The sequence below is a fragment of the Uranotaenia lowii genome, chromosome 2, assembly GCF_029784155.1.
Source record: "Uranotaenia lowii strain MFRU-FL chromosome 2, ASM2978415v1, whole genome shotgun sequence".
In the NCBI taxonomy this organism is placed as follows: Eukaryota; Metazoa; Arthropoda; class Insecta; order Diptera; family Culicidae; genus Uranotaenia; species Uranotaenia lowii.
In genome coordinates, this window is record NC_073692.1 from 85,497,552 (window position 1) to 85,520,504 (window position 22,953).

General features: G+C 32.2%; 1 protein-coding gene across 1 annotated transcript in view; it reads left to right on the forward strand.

Annotated features, from left to right (window-relative positions):
- LOC129744571 (restin homolog) overlaps positions 1-22,953 on the forward strand; it is a 47,938-nt gene that overhangs the window by 19,987 nt on the left and 4,998 nt on the right. The window contains exons 2-4 of the mRNA XM_055737158.1: positions 4,711-4,928; positions 17,039-17,579; positions 17,894-17,989. Coding sequence (XP_055593133.1) covers positions 4,711-4,928; positions 17,039-17,579; positions 17,894-17,989 — 855 coding nt within the window. The remainder of the gene's footprint in view (positions 1-4,710; positions 4,929-17,038; positions 17,580-17,893; positions 17,990-22,953) is intronic.

Consider the following 22,953-nt stretch of genomic DNA (forward strand, 5'->3'; position numbering starts at 1 on the left):
AATTGGAGATCTCTTCAAACTTTTTTAAAATCAAATGCTTATGAAAATCGGTTCAGAAGATTGTGAGTTGCACCTGGGTAAAGAATGCGTTGTGACGGTACGAAAATCGATTTCCTTTTTTTTTTGGAAATGTCCATGACTTCTTACTTCAACACTTTTATTGTATTTCTTCAAAACAAGTTAAACATTACAATGCGCTTCAATAAATGAATTCAATTATCAAGTTTTTAATGAAATTAAGAATAATATATTTTCGCATAATCGCGGTTATTTTAAAACGTCTTGAATAAAAAAGTATAAATTAGCGCTCGTTGAACACTTGATTCGAGAATAAACAAACAATCATAAACATGAAATCCTCATCGATTTCTTAGAAGAATATTTGTGAATTATACAGCCGGTAGTGATCTCTGACTTGAAAAAAAATCTTGCAGGTATCTGAGGTTTGAAAAGAAAATTACGATAAGATCAAGTTCTTCTAAATAAGAATGAAAAAACGCGCTAATAGCTTCGATTACTTGCTAATATTATGTTCAAAGAAAATAACTAAGTATCTATGGAATAAATGCAATGAGATTAAAAAATCTTTGAACATGGTAAATTTTATAGATAAACATTTTCTTTCGTGTAAATTCATATAACTTTAAAGGAAAATAAATTTCTCCTAAAATTATTTTAAAAAAAGTGTCCTTTATTGAAAATCCACCTCAAAGAATGATGCTGAATAATCCTAATCAAATCCCACGAAGAGGCTTTTAACTGAAAAACAAAATTAAAATATGAAGTTATTAGAACAGGGTTCTATGCAAAATTATACCAGATTATTCTACAAAAAGAGGTCGCGCAACAAACCTTGAGTTTGTAAAGAATTGAGCGGCATTTGTTCGAGATGAACAAAAATACCTTTTAAACAGTTTTTACCAATAAGTTTCGTCTTTATCAACCGATTTTTCTTTTCATTTCAGTGTTTTAAAGCTCAAATTATAACAATATTTCATATGAGGAACGCATTTCGATAAGAGTTATCATAAAATAGTTATTAAGCTTCAAAACAGGTATATAACCGTCGATTAACGATCATTTATGTATTTTTTGTAATTGACCCATCAGAAGCTTATTTTTGAAACTTAATATATTTTTTCCCATAACCCTTACCGAATGGGACCTTGGGATAAACTGTTTGTCATAACGAAAGCTTTGTGGATGACTATGATAAAAACAAATCACCTGATAGCGACTTCAGAAATTGGTGCAAAACTGGGTGTTACAAACATGATTTTTCCTAAAAAATCTAATAATTCCATACAAATTTTAGGCTCATTGCGCCATCTATTCCCGTGGTCCGATCCTGAAAATTTAGCACTGGACTTTGTGCTAGGCCTGAGATCTATTTTAGCTTTTCATAAGACGGCTGATTTAGGCACTCAAGTGTACATTAACTAACTTTTAATAGATCGCAGGATTTTGAAAATATCATTTATTTCTCCTTTTCTTCGCAATTAAATATTGAAAAGATTCAGAAACATATTTCAACGCTTTTACAAATAAATATTTTCAAGCATAAGTTTTTTTCAAATCACCGCACATAAAAATTTTAAATAAAGTTAATGTGCGATTCAATTCCCTTGATTTTTGGGTATAATTGGATCGATTTCATCATTTAATCATTTAAACTATTTGTTGAGTTTTTGAGAATTTTTAGTAAATTATGCAATAATTTAAAAATTATATTTTGATTTATTTCATATAGCTGACCATAAAACTTCGTGACGTCACAACGCTTTGCAAAACCCTGCTTAAAAAAATGGCGCGTTGTGGCGCGAAATTGAATCGATCTAATATAAATTGCTATCAACATTAAAAAAAACCAAAAACAGCGATTTGTTGGTTGTAATGAAACGATACTTCTTTGAAATTTTCATAAATTTTAATTGAATAGAAGAGCAGAAAAATGTGGTTTTGTAAAAAAAACTGAAAAGTGACGCGTTGTGACGTCACGATTTCTTTTGCTTATATTTTGATAACTATTTGTTCAACCAAATACTTTTGCTTTCAAATTGTAACGAATTAGATTCTGAACTTAGGGGTAAAATATTTTTTTCAATAAGCGATATGAAGTGTAAAATCTACAAACAATATACCAAAAAATTGTTTTGCAAACGTTGTGACGTCACGCTGGAATGGGTCGTAGAGATTTAGCGTTGAACAATTCAACTGACGAGTTAGCCTTGTAGAAAGGTGGTGTAAAGTGTACTCGCAGGGCTCGAGTTCGATTCTCGGTTGGTGCGATTATTTTTTTAATTTAACTCATTTTACGCATCATCGTTTATTTGTTATTATGGGTATATCGCCTCCACTTTTTTAGCTATATGCCATTTTAATAACTTTCATCTGGTGTATTTGATTGAGTAATTCTGTTGTCTTTGCGATTTATGTACCTGTTCTCAATAAAAATCCAAGTCCATAAAGCAAAGTTTCGAGGAAGAATGACCATAATGGGTTAAATTCGCATTCGCATGAACAGTCGCCTAAAACCTCGGTTGGCGCTACTCAGCAACTCTCCGTTTTATGAAATTACAGTTTTTTTTTAATTGTACAGTTGTTTTTAAATTGGAAGATGATGTTTAAATTGTAAGGTTTCAATTAAAGTTGAAGTCTTTCATTTCGTTGCCTCAGATTACTCAATCTCTTAAACTAAAGAACCAGCCCTCACAGAATGTTGAAGGTGCCATGGCCGAACTCCGCGGACTGTGTGGGAAAGAGGGGAAGGAATGTTGGTCACTTAAGTGACTCACGTTTACTTAACAAGTAGATGCAGTGATCTCCACCCATAAACGTGGGGAGGTTTGTAACAGGTAATTGGGGAAGGTGAACCCTGAGAGATGCTTGGCCAGAATTGCGGGTGATGATTTTGTCCTACACCTTCTATTTTCCTGAAGTTTCCTACTGAAACTTCTAGCTCTACCATTGAGGCTGGTAAACAAAAATTTTGAAAATTTTACAATTTACATTAAAATTACGTCATATGTATTGATATTTAAATGTTACATAACGAAAGATTTTAAATAAACATAAAATGTATCTAAAACGATCTTCAAAAAAAAAAACAGAAAATTGATGGGTCTGCTAGGAAATTAACAATATATATGTAAAAATTTAGTATAAACTCCTTACTATTTCACTTATATATGTACATGTACATATGAATTTTGAAAACATGCATCTAACGTTAATTGACCAAATTTTTGAAATTTACGTTTCATATTCTTAAAAATATACTTTAACAAATTTAGTATTGATGTGTTCGAGTATTATTAGATTTTTTAAAGACCTTTGCTTACTATGTGAAAAATCAAAGTACAATATTCTACCTAGCCTCAATAATCACTATTATCAAAAGAATCTATAATGGTTATACGACACTCAATACGATCGGTTTTTCCTGCTACGCTTCCGGCCGAGAACTGTAATCAATTTTGGAAATTCTTCATTAAAAGTTATGAAAAGAATTATGTCAACAAAAATTTAACAACCTGGACAAAAGAAAGAATTCCGTGGAAGATTTTTTGCTGGTTAAATCACTGCTTTGAATAGATTTGGCTGATTTCGAAATGATTTGAAAGTAAACTTGATTTCAGTCGACTTTTGAATTTCTATTCTTTTCAAGGAAGCCATAAACATCTTCAAACTTCTTAAACATAAAGCACAAAGAAAAATTAAACGAGCTCACCAAATATTCACGATAACGTCCCAAGCTTTTGAGGGTGGTTTGATGCTGTAATTCCTTCACCATACTCCCTTGTCCTGGTTAGCTGGCTCTTGTGCATTGGCGCTTTCATAACCTCTGGTGAAACTTTACGAATCCGTCTCTTCTTGTTTCAATCCTACTTTCAGTAAACGACTTTTTCTCGATCATTTTCAAATTTTCCTGACCATAATGGGTTGAATTCATATGAAAAAGGAAAAAACATAATGAAAACTACTCTAATGATCTTAGGTTCGTCATGGTTCCTGAAAGTATTGAGAATAGATTCCAAATTCCGAAATAACTGAAAAATAAACCAGTTAAATCAGTTAACTGATCATCAATATTCATTTTTTATATAGTTTTCAATGCATTTGTTTGACAATGTATGAATAATAAATCGAGCTTTGGTTGCTTTTATTTAGCCACGAATTGTAAAGAACTATTAAACGACCCATAAAAAATAGATAGGTTATTTGCTACCAATGGAAGGTATCGTAAAAATTGTTGAATGACAATTCTGAGAATCTAATTGCATTATTTTGTATAACAGTTGCTTGAAGTCCCCCGCAATAAACGAAAAATGGGGAAAACCTAATTGTGCATATTTTAGTTGGACAATGTTTCCGAATATGGCTCTATTACCGGGTGCAACTAATAATAGTGAAACAGAACCTGATGTCAGTTGCATATTTTGTGCTTCCCAAAACGTGTTTGGTTTTGCTTTTTTCTGGTATAGGATGTCCATGTCGGTCCGCGACACATTTATTGCGCAGTTTCCATGTTTTAATATCACGTCATTTGTTTCGTCCTAATTAAATGGCTTTTCGCCGTTATTCTATTTGTTGCCAGCCATTTTCACCTCGATTTACGTCGAGTCTCCTCAAAGCGTTTATCTGTACCGAGTCTCATTTGTTTTGTTTCGATTTTTTTTTTAATTTTTGCTTCGTTGTTTTCCTTTGCAGCTGAAGGCAAAGCTGCGCCAGATCGAGGACTCTCTGCACGAGCGCGAGCTGCAGATAATGTCCACCGATCTACGCCGCGAGTACGAACGACAAATGACCAACATCCGCAATCTGCGTGAACTGTACGAAGAACGTGAACGTGTTTCCCGAATGGAGCGTGACAATTTGCTCCGGCAGCTGGAGCTGCGCAAGAACGACCTGGATGCGGAACTGGAAAAGTAAGTACCAGTACAAGATTATCTTTTTTGTGATGAGATCTTCAGAAACTTAAAAAAGGATAACGAGGAACACAACTTTTTCAAATGTCCAGGTGATACAAAAAATAAGCGGTATTTGCAACTTCAGTTGATTTTAAAACACAAGGAAATGAACAACTTAGTTATAGCAGTGCCCAATACTAAAGTTTACATCAAATAGGAAGCCTTTAAGCATTCCCGAAATAACAAGAACGTTTCCATCAAAACAAACCCATAAGGTACATAAACCGGAAAGCTCCGAAACGCGCAAACTTCAGCTGTTCATGTTTTCAATTTGTTAACTGCTTGTTGCTATTAATATTCATTACGCTTCGGTCGAGTTCCACAACGGAATTAAAGAAAAAAGAAAATGAAGAGACGTAGAGAAAAAAAACCATCGTTTTTCCACACCGGGTGTTTTCATTTTAACCGCACGCTGCTGCCGGCTGTCATGTCACAAAGGAAAACGTATCGTGTCGTTGAAAGAGTGACGCCTCGTGCCGTGCTGCTTCTGTAAAATGATTTGCTCATTTTTCCTTAGCGTTCTCTCTCTAGAGGAGGCTTTGTTCAGTGTTGTTAAGGGTGTAATGAATAATGTGTGCTGCGCTGGGATCATGATGCTTTTTTGAACTACCTTAGCAGTCATTAATTTGATAAAATATGTAGGTACTTCTTTTATTATACATGAAACTGGGTATCAAAAATTGAAATTTATAAAAAAAAAACTCAAACCGCAGTGAAAGAAAAGTTATCACGAGAATATTCACATGTTGAAACTTTACAAAAATCTCTTGGCTCTCAGAATTTCAAAGTCCAAAGTTCCATAGGCAAAAGGATCTGAATTCTATAATTGTTTTCGTTTAAAATTATGATATTTTTATTCAGCACCAACCAACCTACACTTTTTCTAATTAAATCCTATCCATTAAAGAGGCTAGATCAATCGGCCGAAAGTACCTAGCAAACATTTCACAAGGTTTAAAGCATCAACAAAAGAATTATCTAGAGGTACCAGAGAATAAACCAGATTAATTGACCTTTATTTACTTTACCATATAGTATAAAGCTACGAATGTGGAGGAAATTTTATTTCTGGTGGGTAGAGAGTCCACTGCGACCATTTAGCTGATCTATTGATCTATGCTACTTGCACTATTTGTTGAAGTTGCAGTTTTTTTAGCGGTACCACTACGAGCACAAAATATATACAAGAAGGATCTCCAAGTGCATAAGTATAAGTTCCCTTGAATCATTGAGACGTAAAATTCCAAGGTATAATCGGCCAGCATTTCACTAAATGCATAAACCATCATCCATAATTAAGCTTGCCAGATTGCCCGGTTATTTGATGCAAAATTTCTAGAAAGTCCGGTCCGGCCCGGTTGCCCGGATATCGTAAAAAAAAGTCCGGATATTGCCCGGATTTTTCCACAATTTTCACAAAGAAACCAAAAAAAAAATCAAAGTTTTTGAGTAAGTTTCAGCAGAGTCGATTAACGGTATGGAAATTTTCAACGGTTGTTTCAAGTATTTTCGCTGATTTACTTTTATAAACCTTCAAATATTTAAGTGTTCCAAAAAGTTTTTGGAAGTCTGCAATCACATTAATTAAATTTTAATTTCATTTTTTTTTGCATTTTTTCTTTGCTTTGATAGATATTAACACCTAAATTTTGCCCGGTTTTTGCCCGGTTTTTGGATTTGAAAAATTGAAATCCATGCCCGGATTTTGCCAGGTTTTTTTGAAAAATGCCCGGAATTGCTAGGCCCGGATGGGAGTGGAAAAAGTTCTGGCAACCTTACTTTAAGATGCTATCGGAAAAATATTAGTTTTTGTATCAAAATTAGTTATTTCGTACTTCGCAATTGTCACGAACCATCCAGAAGAAAAATATACAATACCTATATCTATACTCTAGGCAAGGCCGTGCCCCCCCTTGGAGATTTTTTTCCAAGTAAAATTTTCCGAATTTACTGTAGTAACGGGAAACTTCTAGAGCCCAAAAGCTATTTAAAAGTAAGTGTTGACAAACATGTCAGAAAATTGGCACGTTCCCAGGCGGAATTTTGTCTTATATCATTCTAGGCCTATCACATTGGATTTTGCGATACTGTATGACGTTCAGAAACTGAAACTAATTTTTATTTTAAACCTTTTGAATTAAAACTCAAATCTTGACACTCAAAAATCTTACCTCATCTTTCTTTAAGAAGTGCTTCTGAAGAAGTTCAGAATTTGAAATCTCATGATTTACTTCTTACGATACTCAACAGAATCGGTAAATAACATCTGAAACCTAGTATCCATTAATTCGTTATTTATCACTTTGATTCTAAACAACCGAGTATGTCATTTCAAATATCATGCTGATATGGAAAATTCTTCGATATCCAATATTACCCTCAATTCTATTTGTGATTCTTATTCTTTAAATGCTCAACTCCACTTTCTACAGGGTTTTGATAAATTACACAAGTCCAAAAAATTCACATTTTTCCGAGGTGCAATGAGAACTTTTTTTCTCTATCGGCTTATTTTGAAAAACTTTTAAAAATAGAATCATGTAATAAATTTCAAATTTAAGATAAAGGTTCAAAATCAATGATCAACGTTTCAGGAGAGGGCAAGTAGTTTTGACTACTGCTAAAATAACGTTACAAATTTTTTTGTTAGTTTTCCCCATTCTGTAATGTGGGAGAATTTTACAAATTATTAAAGAAATTTTAAACCAAACTGAATTTTCGATATTTTTATAGGAATATTCAAATTAGAAGTTGAAGTTTTGAAGTCTTCATCAAATTTGTTAAATGAAACAAAACCTCATCAAAACTTTCTTTATTAAAGTTTGAAATACTTCTAGAGATATCTTTTAAAATTTCCAAATATTGTATGATTTAAGTTTTTAGCATCACTGTATATCTGGAAATAGCATATCTAGGCAAAATGTTAACGGATGGAGGATAATAATTTAAATTCAGAATCATGTCTTTCATGCAGGTTTGTTGGTTCATCAGTTAACAGTGATTGATTTCACTTAAATCTGATTCATTTTTTTTACTCATAAACGTCATATCATCAAATCTAGACAAAATCTGATAAAAAAATTGAAATAATTTCTTTCTACAATGTTAAAAAGCTTATCTTTTCATCTCCATATTTTGCAATTACTTTTAAACAAATTCACTAAATTTTCTAGTCGTTCTTTTATTTTTTTAAAAGTAATTTTCTTTGTTTAATGTTTAGAAGCCTATTAATCTAAATTTTTAATCAGAAGAACATTGTTTGTACTTTTTGTCCTTGGTAGGATCCAATTTTTCAATTGACGGCGACAAAAAAGAATACAGTAATACCTCGATATAAAGCAACGAATTTTTTTTTCGTTGCTTTATATCGAAGTTACGTTATATCGAAACACTACTTAAAATAGTCCTTTGGAGCATCGATAGTGATCGTAAATGTGAAAAAGTTGATTCTAAATTCTGTTTGTACGGATTCAAGAAACGTAAAAAAGCTTTTTTTAAGCTATTAATTCAATGCATTCCTTGACGTTTAACAATTGTGATAAATGTCACCAAATACTGACATTCTGATATGATAGGCGTTTAAAACCAAACAAAAATCCCAAAGAGGGTATATTTTCAAAACGGCTCAGAAACATCAAAAATGTTTCTTTGTTATTTTCATAGCAAGTGATAAAATCCGTGCATTCGCGATGGTACAGAAGTCTGTACAGTGATTGATTAACTGTCAGTAATCATAAAAATTTATTTGAATAAAAGACTACATGCCCTAACCTCACTTCAGCTTAAGCAACTTATCTGTAGGTGCAAATATAGTCATTAAGTTTTGAAATGAAGATACATGCTCTAGGCTGGATTTTCAAAAGCATAAAAGCGACTATCACAATACTGAAAGTACCGTAAACTGGGGGAACTTTGATCACTTTTTTCATTCATTTTTGAATATTTTGGAAGAGGTTGCTTTTTCGTAATACCTACATAAATGTTTTAAAACAATTACTGAAGTAAAGAGTATAAAACATGATTATTTATTGCAGTTAATTCAAACGACATTAGTGATTATAATTAAATGTTTGTCACAAAACCAGATTTCGAGTTTCGGAGTAACTTTGATCACTATGGTTTTTACAATCTTCAACATCATCAAAATTATTGTTATGGTGCCGTTTAGCACAGAAGGCATAAACATTACTAACAGTGATTTTTGTATGGATTAAACTGATTTTTTCAACGTTTTTTTATTTAAACAAATATACTCAAAAGATGGATAATGTTGCTGCATACATCTAGGGGTAAAAATTATAAACATTTTCCAATTTTTTTTAGCCTCAAAAACAAATGAAATTTAGCCTTCATGCATTTCCCTAAGCCCTTGCACTGTCCCCATGTTCTATTTTTCTTCAAATTTAATCATTTGATAGGGTTTTAGCCATTTTTACTATACGGGCTTTTTCATGGAAAATCACCGTTTTTTTAATATCCAAAAATTATCACCAAATGACCATAAAAATAACACTTAAGCTGAACATAAAAAAAGAAAAAAAGTTGAACTTTCACATAAAACAACCCATTTGCTCCGAAATGCTTTAATTTGAACAGGAGAGGTGTTTGTTTGTGAGCCTTCTAAAGACCAGATATTTTACGATTTTGAAATTACATTTTAAGTAATATAAAAATTTCTAATAGAAACCAAATTTACCCTATTTGTAACTCAATTTGTAGGCTTTCAAATGTTGTAAACAGTTTTCAGATATTTTAAGTTTAACTTAGCTAATGATGATTATCTGCAAAAATTTCATGTTGATAAAATTGATCCCGGTGATCAAAGTTCCCCCCGTTTACGGTACTGGAGTTACATTTTCATTCGCTCTTTATGCTTCTGAAAATTTACCGCATGGCTCATAAACAACATTATTATACTTTTATGACAAAAAAGTATCGAAATTAAACATATTTATTCAAATTAGAGACATTTTTAAAAGTTACGTAATATAGAGGCAAAAGTTGCTTTATATTGGGTTACGTTATATCGAGGTGGCCTTAAAAAGAGGTTGCTTTATATCGAGGTATTACTGTAGCTTGAAATTTTAAACTATAAAACTTGCGCTTGGAATTCCTCAATTTTATTTTATCAGTTTCTAATAAATTTTTCTAGAAATAAAATTTCCAAACCTATATTTGTCAGTATAAGCTTTCAATGATGAATTGAACATGCCTTTCTTAACTGGAAAATTTTAATATAATATGTACTCTGACTTGGATCGCTGGCAACCTTGAAACAAAACTAAATAAATTAAAGTTTTTATTAAATTAAATTGAATCACCAACTTTGTGTTTTGAATAAATTCTCTTAAGTTCAACAGTTCAATTCAATTTAATTCAAAAGTTTCATTCGAATTCATTTTCTGGGTTTTTTTTTTAGTTTATAGAACGCGTAAAACTTATTTTAAAGCAAATCTCTAATAGGGATCATTTTTTCGAATAGTTTGTTAAAGGCTTACAGGAAAATGCACTGATTTGAAATTTTGATTATGATAAATTTTGAATCATAACAGTTTTTTCCGAGTTTGTTTGATGGTCATAAGTCGAAAAATTGTTTAAGAAATAAATATCCTTATTTATTGTGTATTTTTGGTGTTGATATTATATCTATCTGAACTTGAATTTCGAAACACCCCCCCCTTACCCCCCATGAACGGGTCCTTCAAACGGGCCTGACTCTAGGGATCAATTAAACCCACAATGGGCATTTTAGATAACTTTGTCTGGACAATAGTTGATAGTTTTCAATTGCTTCAAAAATATGGCTTTACAAAGTCATTATTCTTACTACATTACATATTACTTTTTTTTAACATCCAGATCAAGGAGATGATACGTTAGAAATGTAGAAAACCATACCAATGATTTTTTTTCATTTAATCTTTGATTATTTAGAAGTTATGGAGCCAAGAAAAAAAAGTGGCCCAAAATACCCCACACTACTAAATTTCATCGTGTAGTTACAAAAGTCAATTTAACACGTTCATCGCCACGCTCATTTTGGTAGTTTTGCTTGCCAGGCCCGAAGGAATTCTCGAAGTGTGAAAATAAATAAAGAGAAGTTCAATATTTAAAACGCGTGGCGAAACTGAGCGGCTGACTTGAGTAAGAGAGCGTCACGTGAAATTAGAAACATATATAAAAAAATATGATTATTTAGTTTTATTTATAACAGCTTTAACTCTTTTTTGCTAATTTGTTACTTTATTGAACGAAGGGTCTTTATGATGTACTATAAAAATTCATATTTGGCTGACTTAGGGCTTGTGATATAGCTCAGTTGACAAGTCTGTTGTCTCCTGAGCCGATGTCCGCGAGTTCAAGCCCAAGAGTAAACATCGAACACGTTGTACCGGGTAAGTTTTTCAATAACTATCCGCCAACTGCAACGTTGATAAAGTCGCGAATGCCATAAAGATGGTAAAACGACTATAATCGAAACAAAAAAAATATTTGGCTGAATAAATGGTACTCGGGGGAAAAAAATCATTTCAATTCAAAAGTCTATGAAAAAAATCTCATAAAACATTTCTGAACGCTCGAAGCTCTTTTAAATATCATAGAATCAAATTGAACTAACGAACTTTTTGATGAACTGCTTACGAACTTCATGGTTTCATGCGGAACTGAATTAAAGCTTCTATGAGAAATGATTTATGGGGGAATTTAAAACAGTTTTTTTTTTTCGAAAACTTATTCTTGGCTTATCACAGAGATGGATAAAAATGTTACTCAGAAAAATAACCGGGATTGAAGTTAAAGTAGCTTAAATGGTCAAATATTTTGAAGAGGTATTTAATTTCCATTACTATATTTCATCGTGATACTAACACCATGAAATTTGAAAAAAAAATTATCAGTTTAAAATAAAAAGAATGTTTTCTGATATATGATTTATTCATATTTCATTGTTGAGACTTTAAATGAGTTAAACATTTAATTCACTTTTTTCTGAATTTATACACCAAATCCTAATACCTCATTCGTGTCGAGTCCTTCACTTTGTTCTTCTCGGCGGGCGTACAGCAGCAGTAGCGGTTAAAAAGTTAGCAGCTTATATTGTTTTTTTTTTGTATTCTGAAATTTGAAAAACTTGTTTCACAATTGACCCCAATTGCAATTTCATGCTTTCATTTTTTTTCGGAATCAAGTCCAATTCAACGTTTTTGAGCAAACGACCTTCTTCTTCAGGAGCCTCATTGTACGGCTGCATATGCAAGCTTCAATTATCTCAAACTTAAAAAAGAATATGTTTCGTAAAATATTTATTTAAAGAAAAAAAAACAAAGCCAGTTTTTTTTAAATTAGTAAAAAATTTCCCTGTCGAAAAACAATCAAACTAATGTAAACCTACAGTAAACAACAGCATTGAATGATCAAGAAAATTTAAATGGAATATGCCGGTTTTGTTGCATGTAAATCTACGTGGATTTTTCTAACTGTGTTGATAAGTTTTTCCAACTTATACTTCGTCTAATCTGTATTTTATTTGGCTGCATTCTTCTCCTTCAATTTCTGCTACTTTTCGGTCCAATACTTCTCTTTTAAAAGAAACTGAGGGCAATTTAGTGGATACAGTTGTTCCGAAATAAACGAAACATGATTATTTTTGAGCCACTTTAATGCGTTGTTAATGGAATTTCAGATGGTAAAACCAAACAATAACGAAATAAAACCATCATGAGATTATTATTAAAGTATGATAGGTTTGTAAAGATCGTAGGTTGCGAAGGGTACAAACAAGATTACTCTTTTTAGGCTTTTAAAAACAGCAACATCCAAAGTTTTCGTTTTGAAAATTTTTGTTTTTTTTTTCAACAGAAGCAGAATCTTAGCAAATCATTATGTTTTATACAAAACAACCCGCAAATAAATACCTACTTTATTATGCAAGGGACCTTACCACGAGCAGACATGTAATGGGATTCAAAAGCTGGAATTTGTTTGATATAGGGTTTCCATAAGTTTTGTCGTCCATCAAAAACCATCTAATTCATAGCCTCGGTACCGGATATAAAGCTTACGAGCTCTGGTACAAACAAAAATTTATTGTTTGAGGTTAGGTTTGCATGACTTATAACGAAGCGACACATTCAGCTTATTGGACAAAAAAATTGCTGGACTTTTCAGCAATCTACACTTAGTTTTCTGGTTATTAAAAATTAAAAATTCTGGTTTGAGACTTGACTTCCTTGATGGCCCTTAACCTTAGGTGCCGATCATGTGCTTCAATACACTGCTTGATTTGAACTTTGTGGTCATTTTTAACAGTGTTTGCATACTTTTTCTACACTCACACACGGTAATTCTTTGAATAAACAACGGTTTTGTCAGCTGTCAATTTGATAATGATGGTTTTTGATGGAAACTGTTCAAATATTTTTTTCTTTTTCTCAAAGAAGCGTGAATTTAAAATTTTGAAAAAATAGGTCGGTTAGTAATTTGTACAGACAACAAAATGCTGTCAAAATTTTGAATATTTGATTACTAGTAAATAAACGAGCAGCAAAAGAAGGTGTCTCATTCCTAAAAAATAACTAAGCTTTAAGTACCTCTCACATTACTGAAGAAAGTTTTTGAAAAAAAATCCAACAAATCAATAAGAAAACGTTTACAACTTTTTTCGCAGAAAATATTTATTATTTTTAATGGTTTAAGAGTCTTGTCAAGAAAGTGTAGAAATTTGTTAAATGATTTTTACCTATTTTTTAAAAAGTCTTCAAAAAATATAACTTGATAGAAACTTATTGCATATTTGGATTAAAGGCACCGAAATTATTCAAAATTTGCTGAATTCCTCGAATACATGCAAATTTTTTGGCCTTGCATAGTTAATAAAAACCCTGTTGAATGTGGAGTTCAGCATTTAGAACGACAATAACACAAAAAAAAATTTAGGGCTGAATTTGGATTTTTGAAGAATAATTCATACCAGCTTAAAATTTTTAAATTATTATTCTTTAAATCAAAGTGATAAGTAATAAAGTAATGGATATCAGGTGAAAGATTTTCCACGAATTTTGTAAATTAAACTGGTATTTGAAGAAAAAAAAAAGTTGGATCCAAATTCTGAACTTGTTTAATTACACTTTTTAGATAAAATCTATTCAAAAGACGAGTTATGGTTTTTTAATTGATAAGATCAGAGTTTCTGTACAAAAGGTTTGTGGAATTTCAATTCGAAATTTACAATTGAAAATTAGTTTCAATTTGCGAACGTTAAACAATATCATAAAATGACTTGACTTAGTCTTAGAGCAATGAAGAAAAAAATTGTGCCAAAATTGAAAGGGGCCCCCCTTTCTCTTCTTATCTCCCCATTTGAAGGAAAAATTCATAGAACAAACCTCGTACCCAAATTCTCTCTCATGAAAAATTTGTTTCCATTTGCTCGATTAGTTTCCGAATTATTAAAAAAAAAATATCGAAGCCTCCCTCCTCCTTCCTCCCTATGTGGATAAAAGCAGTGGTCTCAAATAATTAAAATGCCATGAAAGCAACCGGCCTCAAAAGTTCAAATCTGTGTCAGTTTCAAGCAAATCGGTTCCGTACAAATTACTAAGTTTGAGCTTTTGGTTTTATTTCTCATATGAAGTGAATAAATCCAGGCTAAATCCGCGCTTTTTTTCATCGAAACAGGCCAACTGGGCCGGACCAAACTTTCCCAAATTTTCTATCAAATATCCGAGCAAATCAGGATAGGGCTGGCAATCTGGCAGTTTAATAAAACCCAACGAGTGACAAATTGAAGCAAATTTAATTAATTTAATATTATCTGCAATGATATGAGCAGAAAACTTGTTTATCCCTCGAATGCGAATACCTGTATGAGAATTTCCAGCAAACATTTTTGTAGCTATATTCCTGTTTTGAAATATGTTTCATAGACATTATAGAAAGATCGAATGAAAGTTGTAAAAACAGCATTTACCTAGCAAAGTGCAGCCAATATCTAGAAGAGCTACAGAGCTGAAATTTGGCATGAATGCTCATTAGAACCAGGAATGATGAAAAATGTTTTCAGATTTTCGGATGACCCCTTCTAAAGGGAGTCGTCCATACTAGACAAATATTGTTTTCGCGATATTGACGTTATTTTTTGTCGAATTGTGTTGAAAAGTTGCACATGAATGTTTTAAAAGTCGAGCAATTGATTTTAGGTGAAAAATTTTGTGTAAGGGGTCAGTCGAAGGGGTCCTCCATATTATTATGCAATGGATTGCTTTGAAAATTTGCACACGGGAGTTTTGAGTGTAGGGCAATGAAATTTAAGATATCATAGATTGCATTAGAGGCCTCTGAAAGGGGTTTAACTTTTTGGCAATACTTGCGTTGTTATGTAACGATCGAGTCGAAATTTATACTCGGGGGTTTTTCGGCAATTGATTCCCGATTTCAAATGTAGTAACAGACGACAGAAAAAATGATCGTTTTTGCAATTATTACTCAATTATGAATTTGGAAGTGCATCTGGAAAATGCTTTACAATTGACTTTCGTACAAACTGTTCAAGACATATTCCAAGTTGAAAGCGAAACGAAGTTCGTATGGGATCAGTTAGCCTACATACATAAATTTTATTTTTTTCTTAAGCGACGAAACCTACACCAATTGCGCGTTATCCGACACCTTATTCGTATCTATCGGAAGAATGCAAGAGAGCACAAGATTTTGTTCTCATAGCCTTCAAACCGTTGCCAGCGAAAATATATTTTCCATTTTACTCATTGGTCAATTGAATTCAATTCCCATCTGAATTTCAGCCATTTGGATACTGGTTGCAGAGAGAACATGACGATGATTTTCTCATTTAAAGCACGCGCGGGAGCCAAATCATTTCAAAATTTACAAACATGGCGGACTTCCTATCGTATCGGATACAAACTGACTTCAGACGACATTTTATACGATCTTTTCACTATGCAGATGGAATTGCGATTCGCAACACCATTGTAAACGACCTGAGTTATCATTTCTGATAAGATTTCATGTTTGCTGGGTTGAAGGTGTTTGCTTATAGAAAATACTTTTGACCCATTCCAAGAAGCCGTGTTGAAATTTTCTGAGCAATTTTTAGGTTAACCGTTCTAAAATTTACGCACAATAGCCTTTGACCCAGTACCTAAAATTGAAGGATTTATAGCAGGCTTCTAGTTTTGGCTTTTTAAGGTTGAGACTTTGGCTTGAGGAGTTCAATATAACAATCGGTGTTACTTGAGCAAAGCGCGCATACCTTTTCCTCAAACCAGTCAACAAAAAATGTTTTAATTAAATGTGATGTCTGAAAAAATGCAAAAGTGATGTCTGCAAGAATGGGGGTTGTTGCTTGGAATGGATGATTTAAAGGTTTTCTTTATTTTTTTTACTATTAAGTTGATAATTACTATGTCATCGAAAAGGAAGAAAACCAATGGCCATCAATGGAACATATTCCTATTTTATTTAAAACACTTGTTATGTTGTTAGACTTAAAATTTTAAACAAGTCAGGACTTATCGGCCGATATAAAAATGATAGGATTAAAATTTGAAACAGGGGAATTATATCCTTACAAATCGATAAAATGAAAAAAAACTAAAATATTGGGTTTTCATCCTTCCAAACAGCTATAAATTCAAAAATTAAGTTTTTTTGTTCAAGCGCTTTATTGCTAAAAATTAAAACTATTGTCACTGAAAACAGTATCGAAAAGTACTTTTTTGCGAAAGTGCGAACCATGGACCTACTTGATCAGAAATTTTCAGAACTCTGGCATTGTCTTTCATATGTTGTTTTTTTGTAAAAATGCGCTTCTAGTAGGTTAGTTAGTAGATTTTCAAGGAATTTTTCCGAATTTGCATAAAAATATTTATGAAACTTGTTACACAACTCGTTCTTCCATAATCCATCTCAGCAAGCTTCGTTAGATAAATTTACGGCAAGTGCTGAAAAAATTCACTTTTTGCAACTTGCTGGATAACTTTTGATTGAAGTTTGAAAAATTGATATTTAACTTAAAAATAAAATATTCAATTTCTTCTATCCATCAGGAACAAAAACCTGGAATCCCACGTCACCGGTTTGCAAACCGACCTGGAAGCCACTAAAGCTGAACTGTACCAAACGAAGGAAAAGCTGGCCCAATCGGTGGCCGAATGTCACCAGCTGCAGGCGGAAATGACCGTGGTAAATCAATTCATCTCGAAGTTTTTGCTGGGCATGGGCCCAAATCGAACGGCCGACCAGGTCAAGCTGGACAAACTGACCTCGGTGCTGGCCGAAAATCGGGACCTGCTGATCGAAATGACCAAGGAGGAAGCGGAAACGATTGATTTGGGTGCGTTCTTGCCCCGGGCCTTGTACGATTTGGTGTCCGAGGTGGACCAGGAAGAGCAGCAGCAGCAGCAACAGCAACAACGACAGCAGGACGATTCAGGAGAACCTACTTCGGAGTCTAGTTTGTCGGGAGAAGAGTTCAGTCAGGTGCAGACCGCCTCACCGGAACAAATCGCTGACAAACTGCCAAAAGTGTGGCGGGTGCTAATTGAACTGGTGAATCATCAGGAACAAGTTGAACCGGTGCCATTTGTGGTAGGTTTTTGACCCGGGGTTGAATGGTTTTTAGTCATACGCCATTTTAGTGTGTTGTTCTCAATTCAGTCAGACATAACAAGTTGATTAGAAATACAGAAAAAGGGTACCGGAATGAACAGTTACAATAAAAATACTACACATTAAAAAAAATACACCCCCACATCCCACTATTTGCAGCTGAATCAATTCCTCGAGCCATCTAGATCATGTGCTTAATTTGAACGCTTACTAATTTATATCACGTGTTTACCCGCTTTTCTCAGCAGTTGAAAATATTTCCTATCCTGACGCTTTGTGTTTTTCATCCACAGGAAAACGGAGAAAGTGAAGAATGTCTCAAGTCCGTGCCGACAAAGAATGGATCGAAAACGGTGGTCAGCGTGAGCAAAACCTACCTCAAACTGAAGGTAATAAGCTGAATCATTTGAATCAGAAATATATATCCGCGAAAAGATTGGTTTCTCGAGAAAGACAGCTGTTTAAAAATGATAGAAATTGTTATTTATGACTTTTTTATGGGTTTTGTTGGTTGAAAAATAGTTAACCGTTAAACAATTTAATGAGGTTTTGATAGGATGTTAAATAAAATTCAGGCTCAGTTAGCAAATCAGTTGCTTCCTGAGCCAATGTTCGTGAGTTCGAGCCCAAGAGTAAACATCGATTACAGTTGTACTGAATAAGTTTTTCAACTAAAATCCGCCAATTGCGTCTTTGATAGAAGTCGCGAATTACATAAAGAGGTTAAAACGACTTTAATCGAAAAAAAAGTTTAATCACGCAATGCGCGATCCTATGGGGTTCACCCCCTGAAAGCGGTCAAAAACCGTTACAAAATGCTCAAAACTGTTCAAATTTCTTTAATAACTTAGGACTTTTCCCAGTTGATGTATTTACCTTAGAATTTGCAAAAATTTTCACTCTAGGGGAGTGTATATCAGGCATGTCGTTTGAAAAAATAATCGGTTCCTTTAAACTCAAACAGCGGTAGCTTACTATTGCCTGGGCCTGAATAACCTTTGTTGAGTTACTTAAAGTTTCGAGTTTTAATTTGCTGACCATTTGCTAACCAATTTGCTAAGCAATGTAATGAAAACGAAAGGCAATTTTTTTTGTGAAAAATTATCACTCATTTGTCCTCAAACACCTTAATTTAGACGAACGAATGATTATGCGTTTTCTTCAACATCTGAGCTTCAAAATTCTCCATCTTCTTTGAATTTAATTGGAATGACAAATTTGAAAAAATCAAAAATGTGAATATGGTTCGACTGAAATACTTTAAATGTTTTTTTTCTGCTGGCGTCACTTTTTATTCACTTTGATAATCAGAATATTGCCGTAAATTACAAATGAAAAAAGATAATGTTATTTACAATTTTCATCAATTTTTTAAAAAAATCATGTTTTATGGATCAACCTGGCATTTATATACCTTTTGTGATAAAAAAAATTGGTATTTTTATTGCCTTTATGGTAAGAAATTTAAATCGTAGTTGAATTTCCCAGAGAATTGATCAGTTTTCAGAAAGCACTGTAGTGTGAGTGTAAGACTTCCACTGGCAGTTTAACTATGTTATTTTTGTTTTCATCTTTGTACTCGTTTTTAAAGTTTATAAAATTCAGTTCTTGATTTCGTTTCATTACAAAAAAACAATTCGTTGAAAAAAGAAAAACCAACAATATTTCTTTCTCAATTATTTTCCCGTTGAGGTGCATCATTTACTGTTTAAAATGATTCAAATAAGAGGTTTAAATTTGTTTATTTCTTATGATAACTTTTGAATAATTCATAGTTTTCATCAAAACTATCCAAAATTTTAAAAAAGCTTAAAAAATTAGTTTATTAAGTGAGAGTTGGTAATTCAAATGTTGTTGTTTTTTTTTTGTTTTTAGGATATTTTCAAAATCGTAGGATCAAAAACAAAATACTTTAAAAAACTTTTACTTCATAACGAATAGCTTACAAATATATTCAATTCAAATAAAAATATTAATTCTGAATTTAGTATCTGAACTGGAAATTACAAAAATGAGGTTTTGAATCAAATTAAAAATTCTCTGGCATTTATTTCTCTCGTCATCCATGATTAGCTATGAAGGTCGAAATGAATTAGGTACATGATGAAATTTTAAAAATCATAATTTAAATTTTGGAACCGAATTAATTTTATTCCGTTTCTATTTAAAATATATAGGGGAGAGTGGGGATACTTGATCCCCTTTTCCTATTTTCACCATATCTTTTTTGAAAAATTTAGCAACTCGCCGACTTTGACATTTTCTGACAGCTTGAAACTTCAAATTTCTATGCTCCAAAAATTAGAACGATACTTGCACCCGTTGATGAACTAGAAGCATTTTCGTGGGAGTAAAAAAATTGCGATTTTTCTGAAGTTAGGGGAGACTTGATCCCCTATTGAAGGAGACTTGATCTTTTATTCAGGAAGCCCTAATCCTTGTATAAAAATCAAACAAAACCCCAAGATAGAATGTGAATTGACTATTTTGGTCATATTTGTTCCCATTTCACAATTCATAGCAGACATAAGAAGAAAATTCTATAACTTTGTCTCAAGGCCAAATACATTGCATACTTAAAGGCGCTATTTTTTATAATTTAGAGAAAATTAGTTATTTTTGCTTGAAGAAGAATATGCCGTTTGGAAGGGGAATCAATTGTACCCAACTCTAGGGGATCGATTGTTCCCATAATCAACATTTTAGAAAACTTTTTCTGAAAAAAGTTGAGATTTTTCCATTACTTTGAAAATATGGCATTATGAAGTTCATTTTACGCTCGAACGATTGATACATTGGAACAAATATTTATTTCATAAATTTCCCTTGTAAGGAACATTTTAAAGTGATGAAAAAAGATCTTCAAGTTACATTTTGTGAAATTTTTCAAACAAAGTTCAATTACTCAAACAATTATTTTTTTAAAAATTTTTAAACTACAAGCATTGTTATTTTGCTTATTTTGGCACATTTTTCTAGAACATTTGATCTTTGTAAGACATTCCAGTTTCGAGATATAGCTAAGGAATCAAGTATCCCCAGGGATCAAGTATCCTCATACTCGCCTACAGTTTTACTATCAGTTCTCAGCACTTTTTATACGAGGCAATAAAATTTAGAATTTATTAACTAGTTTTGAGTACTTTGGGGGACCGGATTTCAAATCATTTTTGAGCTTTCTGTCAAAAATAGGTGAACATTTACTCAAAAAATTTGTGCACTTTTTTGGCAAAAAAATATTTAAAAAAAACTTCTATGACCAACTTCCCCGAAGATCACGAGTAATTTTTCGTAGAAAAAAAATTATAGAAGTTTTAATTTTTTTTATTTTCCTCAATTCTGCATAAATAATATATTCGAATGGCTTAATTTCGGAGAAGTTTTAAAAAAATAGAATCTCGGATATTTTCAAAGCATAAGGCAATATTGTTAAATGAGTTAAAATCTTTTATATTAAATACTCAAAGACTTTCTTTCGTGATGTCAAAAATATTTGTAAACTTATATATAAAAAATACCAAATTATAGATTTTATTTGTTTCATCCTTGAAACTGGAATATCTAGAAAAAATCTGAATCCTTCATTAAATGGAGAATGATAGAAAGATTCAGCATCAGTAATTTTTTAATTGAGGTCTGTTAGTTATGACTGATTGATTTAATTCAAAATTAACCAATTTTAAAATTTCCATGTCATCAAAACTATAAGACAAATGATTCAAATTTAGAACCCCAAAATCTTCCAAAACGAGTAATTTGAACAAATTCACGATAAATGCTGTTCCCTAGTGTTACTAAAAGCTTCTTTCAAACGTTAGCTTTTCAAACGTGTCAGTGAATGATCATAATTAAACAAAAATTTTAAGCCTTACGCTGATATGTAAAATCCCAAGAAAATTATATGTTGATAAGTTGATGATTATTTTCTGTTTCTCATTCTCTCAACGAGAGATTCTTTAACGAGCTTTCAAACTGTTTGTTTTTCAAACTCTCAGCCAATGACGAAACAATATTTTTTTATAAATTTGGATGTAGTTGTTGTGTAAAAGAATATCAAATTCAATGTTGTCCAAGGTGTTTACTACACTTCTCTAATTTACAATAATAAAAATGTATTTATAAATATCAAATATTTATTGCACAAAAACCAAAAAGAGAATGTAAAGAACTAAAACAGATATCCTCACTGGTCTTTGCCTTCTTCGTAACATTTTCCTCACTTTCACCTGCAGCTGTTTAGAAAAAAAAACATATCAAAGGAGGTTTGTTTCTTCCTTCCTCTCAGTATGTTCCGGAAATGAGTTAGGCAAGTGTCATTAAAAAGATCAGTTGATGACCATTTTTTTGGTTACCTAGTTCCTCCAAAATATTACTCAGTCACAACTTGACAATCCATTCCGCCATCCCACCTTCACCTAATCTTTCAATATAACCAAATTAATTTTGAAATTTTAAAACATAAAAACTTTGTCAATTTCAAAATGTCTGCAATTGTCTGGAAGAAATGACAAAAATCTGGAAGTCTGGATTTAAAAAAAAAAGTATAGCGAAAGGACAAAAAGCCTGGAAGATCCAGACAAAATCTTGAAGGTTGACATCACTGGTGTTACTACCAAACCGAACCGAACTCGTATCTCGAATTTCGTAGCTCAAAATACTCGTATGTTGGGACACTCGTATGTCGAGGTACCAATGAACCTCTGACTTCGTTCAAATCCATTCAAAGAAAGCCCCCCCCCCCTCCCTTTTTCCCATCTTTTTCTCCAATAAACGTGTTTTGTCCATATTTAAGTTCCTTTGTATTAAATGATTTTCAAACATATTGGAAATCAAACAACCTGGTTAATTAAACCTGAATAATTAACACTTCCATTTGGATTTTTGAAATTGGTAAAATAAATAAATAAACATAAAATAAAATAGTTTATATTTGTAATATATTTTGCAACAAATGAAACTTAAAAAAAAGAAAAAAAAATTGAAACCAACTTACAAAATATCTTGTTGTTGAGAAACATATTAACATTAAAAAAAAATTATGAGGTATTTCATGATCGACATACTATGATTTTCTTGATTAGAAAATATTAGAATCAGATTATTTTCCATACGCGCTAGTAGTTTGCGCGTTTATTGACTTGCAAACAATAAACAAATCTAATCAACCTTCCAAATCAAATCAATTGCGAATTTCTTGTTCATATTTGTGTTAAGTATTGCAGCGCTAATAGAAATACACCATTTGAGGCGGTTCGAAATTTCTCATCTGATTAATTTAAACTTATTGCGAAAATTTTGCGTGAATTCAGTACAAAGATGAATTTATGTGCAAGAAAATTTGAGAAATTACAAA